The sequence below is a fragment of the Euphorbia lathyris genome, chromosome 4 (genome assembly GCF_963576675.1).
Source record: "Euphorbia lathyris chromosome 4, ddEupLath1.1, whole genome shotgun sequence".
In the NCBI taxonomy this organism is placed as follows: domain Eukaryota; kingdom Viridiplantae; phylum Streptophyta; class Magnoliopsida; order Malpighiales; family Euphorbiaceae; genus Euphorbia; species Euphorbia lathyris.
In genome coordinates this window covers 58,049,580-58,062,712 of record NC_088913.1, presented here as the reverse complement: position 1 = coordinate 58,062,712, position 13,133 = coordinate 58,049,580, and the positions used below count along the sequence as shown (strand labels likewise).

General features: G+C 36.3%; 1 protein-coding gene across 2 annotated transcripts; it reads right to left on the bottom strand.

The window, feature by feature from the left end:
* Positions 1 to 1,842: 1,842 nt before the first annotated feature.
* Positions 1,843 to 5,510, bottom strand: LOC136226494 (serine/threonine-protein kinase PCRK1-like). Of its 2 annotated transcripts, XM_066015008.1 has the most exons (5): positions 5,283 to 5,510; positions 4,612 to 5,021; positions 2,850 to 3,110; positions 2,575 to 2,697; positions 1,843 to 2,497 (listed from the first exon to the last, which is right to left on the bottom strand). In XM_066015008.1, exons 2-5 carry the CDS (start codon positions 4,993 to 4,995, stop codon positions 1,979 to 1,981), a joined length of 1,287 nt encoding a protein of 428 aa, XP_065871080.1. In that variant the 5' UTR covers positions 4,996 to 5,021; positions 5,283 to 5,510; the 3' UTR covers positions 1,843 to 1,978. The 2 variants fall into 2 exon arrangements, with proteins under 2 accessions (XP_065871080.1, XP_065871082.1); XM_066015010.1 differs by lacking the exon at positions 5,283 to 5,510 and having other exon boundaries at positions 4,612 to 5,261.
* Positions 5,511 to 13,133: the final 7,623 nt, after the last annotated feature.

Sequence of the window (13,133 nt, the reverse complement as noted above, 5' to 3'; positions counted from 1 at the left end):
TTTTATATTATATATAAATAGATATGTAGAGAATTAGAGAGAATTTAGGGACTAATCTAAATTCGGTAGAACTCTTAGACATAATACGAATAAAATAATATTTTTTATAGATAATTATAATAATGTAATTAAAATTAATCTATTATATATTAGATTTTATTTTTTATGAGTAAAAATAAAGTGACTCAGTTTCATCATTACTATTTTATATTATATATATAAATATGCAGACAATCATAGAGATTCTAGGAGAAAATTTAGGTATTAATTTAAATTATATAGAATTCTTAGATATAATACGTATAAAATAATATTTCTATAGATAAATATAATAATATAATTAAAAATTATTTATTATATATTAAATTATATTTTTTTATCAGTAAAAAAGAGAAAGTAACACATCAGCTACATCATTAGTGTTTATATTATATATATACATATCTAGAGAATTATAGAGATTTTTAAAAAGAATTAAGGGATTAATCTAAATTAGGGTTTGATTCGTTGAGAGGTTTGGGAGGGTTAGTAAAGGAAGGGTTAGTAAGGGTTTGTGGAAACCCTTGTTTGAGGGAAATAAATTTAGAAAGGTAAGGGATTTGAGGGGTTTGGAAGGGTTAGATTTCTTCACTTTTCTTTCAATTTTCAAACCCACCAAATTGGGGGGTTTAGAAGGGTTGAAACTTTTATTTCCAATATTGTCTTTATTAAAATTACCTAATACCCAAACCAACCTTTATTTACAACTTATATTCTTATTATTTGCATCTGCTACTCACTTCCTCCTCCCCTCTTTCCCGATGTCTCTTCCTCACCGGCAGAACTCCACATCGACCGAACTCCGTCAACGTTGATTTAGATCAGTTTTCTTCTTCTTTTTTTTTGCTGTTAATGTTATGTTTTCTCTCTTCATGGCTGCTATGTACATTTTAGTCATTTTATAATATTTCATTCTCTTACAAACCCTTCATTCCAAACAAGGGAAAATACAAACCTTTATAAACTCTTACTATCCAACCAAACAAGGGTAAAGTTAGTGTTTTCCTTCCCCTTCCTCTCCCTTCCATTCTCTTCCTTTATTTACACTCCACAAACCCGGTCCAATCAAGCCCTTAGATATAATACGAATAAAATAATCTTTTTATAGATAAATATAATAATATAATTAGAATTAACAAATTATATATTATATTATTTTTTTATCAGTAAAAAAAGTAAGTGATAACTCAATTTCATCGTTACTGTTTTATATTATATATAGATATGTAAACCATTTGAGAGATTTTAGAAGAGAATTTAGAGATTAATCTAAATTCGATAGAACTCTCAGATATAATATAAATAAAATAATTTTTTATAGATAAATATAATTAAAATTAATATGTTATATATTAGATCATATTTTTTATCAGTTAAAAATGAGAAAGTGACACATCACCTTCATCGTCACTATTTTATACTCCATCCATTTCATTATATAGGTCATTCTAGAGTATTTCATACAAATTAAAAAAAAATATTGGTTAACTAAAAAAATTCTCTCTCATGTTACTATTGGGGAATAAGTATTGGAATATTAAAAAACACATGTGCTAATACAAAAAAATTTAATATTTGAACAAAAAAAACAACATTAAAAGTTTTTGGAATCTTAGAATGACTTATATTTAAGAAAAGATTTAATTTGCTAGAATCACCTATATAAGGGAATTGAGAGAGTATTATATATGTATATATAGATAGATTATAAAAAAAAAAGAACGGTCCGGTCGCATTACGCGTCCCCGCTGAGCGAGGGTCCGGGGAGGGGTCCCACCACAAGGGTGTATTGGCAAAAAAAAAACTAAAAAAAAAACTATACATTTGTATTTTGCAGTAATATGAAACAATGATTTTACATATTCCAAAAAAGGATGTCTCAATAGATGAGTCTTTTTTTTTTTTTAATAGAAAAAACAACTACTTCAGTTCATCTTGTTCAAACTGCTCTTATTGACTTACGCCTCCATCTTTTCCAAGCTGACAACATTTTCTCTCCGATCATCGGATTCAAGAGCTTTCGTTTTAATCGTTCCCGTCTTGATGTTTCGGAATTAGCTTTAGGAGCCAAGCTCTTCATGGGGAGCAACGGGCTTCCTAAATCCGTTGCATCCACAATTTTATCGACCATTTCCAGAACTTGGCTCATTTTCGGGCGGGCTTTACCCTGCCGAACCAAGCATTGGTTGGCAACGGCAGCAAGTTTTTGAGCAGACTTGAGGTCATACTTCCCCTGGAGCCTAGGATCCAGTATCAATTTGAACTTCCTTATATCAGAGAGGTGAGGCCTCACCCAATCCAAGAGCTTCTGTTCGTCCTTGGGGCGGTTTCGGTCCAATGGACGCCTACCTGTGATAAGTTCATAAAGGAAAACCCCGTACCCCCACACGTCACTTTTTGATGTCAGACGCCCGGTTTGAATGTACTCTGGAGCTGCATATCCAATTGTTCCAACAACCTGCTTGAGAATCCAACAAAATGTTAATTTTCCTCAATGAAAATTGTCTTAATAAATTATGTCGGAGTCAAACATACCGCGGTTGAAACATGACTTAACCCATCTGAAGGCCCCAACCTAGCCAACCCGAAGTCTGACAACTTTGCATTCCATTGTTCATCTAACAAAATATTAGAAGACTTGAAATCTCTAAAGATTATCTGCAAAAGAAACGGATCAAATTAGACACATTCGACCGTAAGACCAAATATCAGCAGCACCAGCAAGATTGAAAATTGAAGAATGACTTGACACTGATTCTGTTTTGCTCTTTCCAGTTAAAAATACAACAAATCTGAAACAGAATAAGTACCTGAAAATCCATTCCTTCATGAAGGTATGCTAATCCTCGAGCAGCATCTTGAGCAATTTTAAGTCTAGCAGCCCAAGGAAGAGGCGTCTGAAACCGACTTGATAAGTGATCCTGCACACTTCTGTTGGGCATATATTCGTATACTAGCAGCCGTTGGATTCCTCTTTCATCATCCTCAGCACAGTAGCCCACTAGTTTGACAAGATTTGGATGCTCAACAACTCCTAAAACATTTACTTCTGTCACCCATTCTTTGTGTCCCTGGAAAAGGAGATATAACATATTGTGCGCCTATCAAAATCCGGTACTTAACCATATATATCAAAGTATGAGTAATCAAAAGCGTTTCTTCTTGACCAGAACAAAGACCAAATTTAATGAAGCAGCATTTTTTATATCTTACAACCAGTGTGCCAATAGGTATATAACAGTCGTGTCCGGTGTCTCTATTAATGAAGCCATAATCTACTGTTAATTTTCTGGTGTTCACCTCTTTGGCATTAATGCCAGTGCGGTGTTTCAGAAAAACAAATGCGCTCCTAATGCAACACTTGAATAAGGAGACATCAACATGAAATTTAGATGTTCAGAAATATAAAAATTGAAAATTATCTAGTCTTTCTCTTGAACCCTTTGTTTGATGAAAGAACAAAGTTCAAGTCCTGGAACAATATAATGTAATGAATCAACATTGAGTAGAGACCTATAAGCATCCAATGTCTATTGCTAAGACTTTTCAGTTATTTGCAGAATACAAACAACAACAACAAAGCCTTAGTCCCGAAATGATTCAGGATCGGCTAACATGAACCATCATCATATAAAACCGTGAAATCAAGTCATGTCAGCAGCATAAATTCTCTCCCTCCACTCCGTCTTATCCACTACCATATTTTCCTCAATCCCCAATAAACTCATATCACTCTCGATCACCCTCTTCCAAGTTTGCTTAGGTCTTCCCCTACTCCTCACCATTACATCCTTTTGCCACTCTTCAGTCCTCCTAACCAGCGCATCAAACGCTCTTCACCTTACATGGTCAAACCACCTTAGTCGGTTTTCTCTCATTTTATTCTCAATAGATGTAACCCTACTTTTGTCCTAATTATTTCATTACTCACCCGATCCTTTCTCGTATGAGCACACATCCATCTCAACATACGCATCTCCGCCACCTACATCTTATGGATGTGTCAGTGTTTCACTGCCCAACAATCCGCACCATGCAGGTCTAATATATATAAAAAAAATCAATACAAAAAATGAATTAAAGTAAGTGAGAAAGAGAAGTAGATGTGTAATGACACGTTCAGGAGGGGTGGCACTAGGACAAAAGGCAAATGAGGTATATTAGTAATGTGTGTTTCTAATATATGCATACGTAATTTAAAGCCGTGAGGTTCAAAGAACGAAACTTGGGGCAAATCAAACAATATCTACATGGTATTAGGCAAAAGTTCTACGTATATTGGGCCAGACTTTTACAAGGTGAATCTCTCAACCAAAAATCTTGATTGTTGATTCATCCGAAAGAAACACAAGGTGAATCCCGGAGCTGTTCATATAATTTACATATTATTGTTTGCTAGATGTTAGCTGATTTTCAACTGTTCATCAATCCTAACCAATCACCTCCATACATGTATTCTAATGTTTGGAGAAAAAAGCAAAAATGAGCTTAAACAAGGAGAACCAAACAGCACCAAAATGTAGCATATTTGAATATAAAAGATGCAGTAGAAGAAGTAGAAAGGTTGCTTGCCTGTAGCCCTCTCCTACTGAGTTGTTTAACAGCAATATCAATCTTGTCTCTTGAATGTTCAGCACTCCGAATAACTCCCCTGTACACGCTCCCAAAACCACCCTCTCCAATCATGAGAGAGCGACTGAAATTCTTGGTGGCTGTCTTGAGCTCTGAAAATGTGAAAACCCTAAGATTGCTTTGTCTCTGAGACAAAGCAGCAAATGAATTCTTTGTAGTAGAGGATTCTGTGCTCAAATCTGATATATTTTGGGAATTGAACTCCGAGCCAGTTCTTTTATGATCAATTGACAAGGAAGTAGACAGATTAGAGCGGCCAGAAACTGATTTTGAAGTCTTTGCTTCTGAATTTTTTTCTTTACTTGACAAGTAAAAGCACTCCATAACCAGCTAAATCACCAATTTCTTCACTGCATTTGAGCATCAATGTCAAAATTGAATTATAATAATATATCCATGTTCATATCAGGTAACTGAATTTCATTCGCAAACAAACATTTCCATTATGCTTCTTCTACATTATCAATAACTCCAGAAAACAGGCAGAATGTAAAACAATAATCTTATTGAGAAAAAGAAATTAGATAAGCAATCAATTAGAAATAAAAGGAACAGAATGCAATAAAATGAAGAAAATCCGAAATCGAAAAACAAAAAAAAAGAGAGCTGACCTATTGTAGAATTAAGCAGAAAAAGGAGAAAAGAGGAAGAGAGGGCGAGGATCGAAAAAGAAAAGATGAGAGGCAAGTCAAAAGAAGGCAGCTGGATGGATTGTAGCTCACCAACCAAGAACCCCATTTTCAGATAAAAGAGGAAGATTTGAGAGAATAAAATAAATGAAATAGAAAGGTTCAAAGTTTGAAAAGGGTTTGCTGTGCTTCAAACATAAAGCAAACCGAGTAAGAGGGTCCAGCTATGGAGAATCAGTCTCATCACCTTCTTAATAATAATAATAATATGACACGTCTAAATTTCAAGTCGTTTTTTTTTTTTTTTTTTTTTTTCTCGAGTAGAATTTTGTCTCAAACCTTTTTAACAATGTTATCACGAGGATCGGACATCAAACCGGATTGATAACTGGATTACGGGTCACTTGATCGGATGGTTTGGATTGATCGAATCGAATGACGTAATAAATAAATCATATATATATTAAATATATAATTAATTTAAAATTATTTTTATACATTATATATATCTATATAGGGGAAAGTACAAACGTAAATCTTGTGGTTATACCTATTTTCGATTGACATCATTTGGTTTAAAAGTTTACAAAATGTTATTTTGAGGTTCATTCCGTTAACAAACACATACAAAATTGACTAACAGTGTTAAAAATCAAAGGAAAAAGAGTTAATTTGGTCCTTATATTTATTTATTTTATAAATTAACATTCCATATCATCTAATTGTCATAAACAAACCCCAAAATTAAAAATAAAATACAATTACACCATCTCTCTCATTTCTTCTCTCTTTTCTTTCTTTTTTCTCTCTCTTCTCTCTCCTCTTTGTTAATTTCTCTCTCTAAAATCGATCGGATGAACAAAATAAACTCTTTCAAATTCTACATTTTATTAAAAAAAAAATGGAAATATTACACAATCAAAAATATTTTCAAAACCTTCTCTCTGTGTATATGAGCATCCATTTTAATTTCAGAGTTAATATTTACAACATTAAAATCAAAATTATTTCTGTAAAAAAACACTATACACTAAAAGATCGCACGGGACCAGCCTTTGGAGATCTTGGCATTTCAGGAAGTTGATTACCATGGTTATCATAATATATAACACCTGACACTTTTCACCCATCATTATTGATTTTTGCCACAAACCATCTTCTCCGAGTTCTCCTGATCTCTCCATTTCTATTTCACTACTTACAAATCCATCATCAATTTCCTTGTACGCTTCATTATGAATGGGCTTTTTGCTATTTTTTTCCCTCTTGGGTGATGTTAATGGCGATTTGGTGGTGTTGCAGCTCCTTCCGGCATCGGACTTGTGGCGGCTGTGTTTAGCATATAAAGCCCAGAGCTGGAACCGATAAAAATAGGGCGATTGCTACTGTTGTTGAACCAAAGCCTGTTGTTGATAAAAAAAAAAAAAAAGCAAAAAGCATCCTGAGCCCTCTAATCTTTCATTGTTTGGTGTATTAAGCCCTCGATTTTTAATTTAAACACATTGAGTCCCTGATCTTTCATTGTTTGGTGCAGTAAGCCCTCGATCTTTCATTTAGACACATTGAGCCCTTGATCTTTCATATATGAGTGTATTAGGCCCTTCTATAAATCAATTCACATATGATTGTATTAAGGGCTTGTTTGGTTCAACTAGAAATGTTTAACGATCGGTTCGATCTGAAAGTCGAACCGAACCGAAAACCGAATAACACCTAAAATAAAAATGAACCTAACCGATTTATATTAACAAACCGAACCGATCGGTTCAGTTTGGTATTCGGAGTGGACATACGGTTCGGTGATTGAGATCCCTTTTCCTGGCCTCCAAATACTTGCCATACGGTTTTTGAAAATCTGGAAATTGATAGTTCTATCGGTGATGAGAGAACCAACGAGACAAAGTTTGTGATCAGTTACAGCCGATCCTTCTGATGCCTCCGCGAATTCGAACCCGTCCTCCACAATTCTTAGGTTTCGCATCTCGTCTTCCATCGCACCACGAAATTTAGTCTCTCAAACCGTCGCTCGCCGGAAAACCTCTCAACAGGAGGAACCCTAGTCGTCGCTCAATCAAAAGCTCTCAATAGGAGGAAAGCCAATTTCAGTCTGATGTCTTTAATATACTTGCTTGAAAATTTTGAAAAACTTTATTTATTTATTTTGAATGTGACAGTTTATAATGCATAGAGTATTTTTGTTTGACAATTTATATCTCTTCCGGCCATTGCCCATGTACCCATTTTTATTTTTACTTCTAGGGTGTTTATTTAAGTTTAGGATCATGAAACTTTAATGTACATATTTTAAATATAATATAAACTAATAATTATTTAATAATTTACTTTATAAATGATGAAACCAAATACCAAACTGAACCGAACCGAATAATCCGTTTGGTTCGGTTCAGTTTGTTAATATAAATCGGTTAGGTTCGTTTTTATTTTAGGTGTTATTCGGTATTCGGTTGTTTCGGTTCGGTTCGGTTTTTAGACCGAACCGATCGTTGAATACTTCTAGTTGAACCAAACAGACCCTTAATACACTCATATGTGAATTGATTTATAAAAGTGCCTAATACACCCATATATGAAAGATCAAGGGCTCAATGTGTCTAAATGAAAGATCGAGAGCTTAATACACCAAACAATGAAAGATTAGGGGGTTCAGGATGCTTTTTGCCAAAAAAAAAGGTGTTGTTAAACCCAGCCCCAATTTCCCACCTCTAGCCTCGTGAAATGACGAAAGTACCCTTTCAGGCTTTGAGGTGGGAAATTGGGGAAAAAAACCTCTCCCGGCACGCGGACGTGAGGTAATCACGCCTCACCATGTGGTGAGGCATGAGGTAATCACGCCTCACCACACGGTGAGGCGTGGGACTATCACGTCCGTACCTACGGTGAGACGTGATAGCCTCACGCCTCATCACATGGTGAGACGTGATTACCTGACGCCCGCATGAATAAATCACAAAAAAGAGAGTTCATAATTGTGGTGATTCGAATTATCCGTTTAGAAATAAAATTACAGCATTTTAACTCGTATTACCCTTTAACAAATAAAATTTAAAAACATTAAGATAAAAATTAATAAACATAAAAATTTATAAACATAAAAGAGTAAATATAATATCAAAAGTGTTAAAATGTATGAAGTTCTACAAAAATAATTTAGCTCGCCCGACGCCACGCATCCATAAATTCATCCATCTCCCGCGTGGAGCATCCTCGTCAGATCGGTGGGTAGCCGATAGTTGGGTGACACGCCACAACCAGCTAACCCACTGCAAAAAAAAAATTAAAAAATAAATATTAAAAAATAAACACATATAAACTAATACTAAATAATAATATTAAATAATAATAAACTTACAAATTCGCTGTTGGCACGAGCATGCTGTACCGGTCCAGCCTGTGGTGCATGAAGGAGATGAGGATGCGAATATCGCATATACCAGTCCATATAAGCAGGATCACAGGCAGTGGGATCGTATCCAACTGGTCGGCATCTCCTCCGATCAATGCCCCGAGCCGATGGAAATCTCTGCCAGGTATCCTCAACTGTGACTAAGGAATGCGTGAGCTTATACGCTATAGATCTCCATGGTCGTACTGCTTTATCAGGTCTAATACGCTCAGCTGGGATAGGCTGAGTATATCCGACCTGTCGCAGCGCTCGATCGGGCATATACGGCTCGACGATGTCTATACACCGTATCCAACCGGCGTAGGACACTCGAAGCTGATCATCATCGGGGACAGGACCATAAGGGAACCACGTCACCTGGAAAAAAATAATACTCAATAAAAAATAATAATATACTATAAATAATACTTAAATTAATTCTAAAAATTTATAAAATACCTCTGCTGCCGTCATACGGTCCAACTGCCCGCGTATGGTATCTAGTCGGGTGGTCGTCTTACCTGGTACCCCGACCTCCCATCTCAGTGCACAGGCATGGTCAGCTGGGATCAAGTGAGCTCCTCTATGAACACCGAAAAATACTCGTATATCCATGCCTGCAGTAGGGTCAAACATCCGCATATACCTGAACAGTCTCCTCTGCTCGCTATCCCCAGCTGCCGGTACAACATGGCAAATGTAGCAGACCCCCATGATAGTCCAGCTGCCCCGCTAACACCGCCATAAACCTCGGCAAGATGGGCTGGCCTAATCTTATCTCCACTCTTGTCAACAAACAGAGTGGATCCAAGCATAAGCCACATCCACACTGTGGCCCGAGTAGCGTCATCCCTACCCTGGATGACAAGCCCATGTACAGCCTGAACAAATACACCTCCACCACCCCATAAATTTCGGCCCGACAACAGAAGCTGATCATGATCCTCTCCAAACATCATCATGCACATGGTATGAAGCCCGTCAGTAGTGGGAGACTCGGACACCATCGGACCGTCGATCGGGATCCGAAGAATCTGCCACACATCATGCAGCTGGATAGTCATCTCCCCGAACGGCATGTGGAAGGAGTTCATATCGGGCTGCCACCGCTCCACGAACGCAGTCAACAGCGGAGTGTCGAGGTTCTTAAACATGGCATGTGGAAGGTGAGACAAACCAGTCTTCTCGATCATCTCCTTCAGCTGTAAAATGACACATATACAATTTATACAATTACTGGATGTTTTTTAAGTTATTTTATTTAGGGTGTTGTTAAACCCAGCCCCAATTTAGGGCTGCCACATCCAGGTAGTCCTCCACAGTATCGTTATCAGGCTCTTTGTCATCAAAATTTGTCGCCCCCTCCGATCCATCAATATCCGGCTGCTCCACAATCGGTCCCCTCCTCAACTGGTCCGTCGCAGCCCCTCTACGCCTACGACCGGATATATCAATACCACGCAATCTCGTATGGTGTGGTGTATCATCCTCGCCGTCCATATCTAGACGATGAGCTGATGACGGGATGGATTTCCCTAGGCCGCTCCGTCTACAAAAAAAATTACATATAATTAATAAAAAAATGGTAACATATAAATTATAAATTACACTAAATTAATAAAATTGTAAATAATGTAAATTATACTAAAGTTATAAAATTATGCTAAAATACTACTACATTAATAAAATTGTAAATAATTGTAATTATACTAAAATTATAAAATTATAATAAATTATACTAAAGTTATAAAATTATGCTAAAATTATACTAAAATTATAAAATTACACTAAATTAATAAAATTGTAAAAATTATGCTAAAATTATACTAAATTATACTAAATTTATACTAAAATTATAAAATTACACTAAATTAATAAAATTGTAAATAATGTAAATTTTTATTAAAAAAAACCTTGGGCGTAAGGGAATCACGCCCAGACCACTGGTCGGACGTATGAACATTACGCCCAACCAGTGGTGCGTGCGTAAGCGCATCACGCCCGACCAGTGGTTCGGGCGTTCTAGCATCACGCCCGACCAGTGGTGTGGGCATGTGGCTATCACGCCGGAACCACAGGTCGGGCGTGATTCCCTCACGCCGGAACCACAGGTCGGGCGTGATGTTCATACGCCCGACTGCGATTCCGGCAAATTTTTTAAACACCCCACAGATCACAAAATAGAGCGAAAATCAACGAAATAAAACCGTAAATCTTACCATTTTGTCTTTTCCTTTACGGGCACTTTCACGATCCATGATTTGGTTCACAAATGAGTCCGGATTTGATCGAAGAGTGTATAGGGTATTTGAGAGGTTTTGGTTTTTTTCAATTTTTGGGCAAAGGGTAGTTCGGTCAATTTCCGAGGCTAGAGGTAGGAAGTTGTGGCTAGGTATAGTAAATCACTAAAAAAAATAGAGCTGAAACTGAATAATAAAAATACCACCATTTTTTTTAATAAAATGTAGAATTTGAAAGAGTTTGTTTTGTTAATTCAATTGATTTTAGAGAGAGAGTAACAATGAGGAGAGAGAAGAGAGAAAAAAAAAGAGAGAAGAGATGAGAGAGATAGTGTAATTGTATTTTATTTTTAATTTTGGGGTTTGTTTGTGATAATTAGATAATAGAGGGTATTAACTTATAAAATAAATAAATATAAGGACCAAATTAACTCTTTTCCATTTGACTTTCACCGTTAGTTAATTTGGTATGTGTTTGCTAACAGAATAAACCTCAATGTACCATTTTGTAAACTTTTAAACCACATGGGTGCTGATCGAAAACAGGTGTAATCACAAGGTTTATTTTTGTATTTTTCCCTTATATATATCCAAAATAAATTATAAACAACTTTTGGTTTGTTATTTTTTGTTGATTTGAGTTTTAAATATATAACGAATAAATTAAGTTCAGAATTAATTGAAATATATCAACGTATTCTATGTCATAAGATTTTTTTAAAAATATATTATAAACTTAAAACGGACAAATGATGAATGAGAAATTGATGCTCACAGTGAATGACTTGAAATGGTTTGGAAGAACATAAAATGAAATTAAGCATTCACATCCCACATAGGAAAGAAATGAGAAACTTACTAGTTGATAAGTAAATGGGCTTTACAAGCCTTTAACCAATTACTAGGGAAAATGCTCTCTCACGCGCAGGGGGTGTAATCGATTAACTGCCGGGTTAGGAGTGCACCCACACGACGTGGGCGACGCGAATGCTAGACGAAAATTACTTGTCGATAACTCCAAAAAATGCTGGACAAATAAGTACTGAATGCTACTCGAATCCATATTAGTGTCATTGCTACCTCAGATTACTCATGTCAAAACGACACTTGAAGTATGTGTTGGTCCCGTGTAACGTGATAGTATTAGTTCCAAGGGGGGGGGTTAGGAACTAATTAAACTTTTTAATTTAAAGGCCGACTAATTTTAATTTTAATACTTTTACTCAGTTTCCAGGTCAGCACCGCTGAGTATGTTTTGAGACAGCTTTAGTCAACTTACTAACTAGAGCTGTTTCAGTTGTGAGTTGGGAAGCAACACTTAAGTAGGTTTCCAACTCAGCACTCAGATTACTCAGCTTCAGCGTGCACAAATTATTTTACTGAGCAATGTTAAACAAGCAACACATACATATATATATATATATATATCAAGAGAAAGGGTTAGAAGTTACTCAGCAGACTTATCCTGGTTCGGCCTCTCCGCCTACGTCCAGTCCCCGGAATCCTTCCGAGCTTTTTCAATCCTCTACTGAGCTCTTTAAAGGTAGAGCACAAACCTTTTACAATAGCAACTGAGTATGCAAGAGTACCGTCCTCTATTCGTCTACTCAATCCTATCACTACCACTGAGCACTATAACCGAGTACTCAGCCTCTCTCTACCACTGAATACTATAACCGAGTACTCAGCTTCTCTAACCTTTTACAGATGATACAAGATTTGTTCTCACTTAGTGAATAACACTTTAGATGAATAAAATCACTCTAGACTTTTACACAAAAAATAGGAGTTGGTGTAAGAGCTTGCTTTTTCTTTTCAGACAGCTTCTATTTTGGATTTTGCAAATGAATTGACTTGATGAAGATTTGCTTGTCTGTCTTGTATATTTGATCCAAGTGATGAATTGGCCTTTTATAGTGATCTTTGAGGCGCCAATGATTTGAATCCCGATATAGCCGTTGTGGCGAAACGGTCTTCATTCGTCATCACTTGGTAAGCACTCAGTGCTGCAGGCCAATCATATCTTCTGTTTTCGTCAGGAGCCAGGTTTGCCAGGTTTGTCTTCTTACGCCAGGTTTGTCTTCTTGCGACATGTTTGTCTTCTAGTAACTATCAGATGGTCCATTCTTCTCGAAAAGGTCCTTCCGACAGATTTCTGAGTCTTCTGAATTTTGTTTAGAATACGACAGA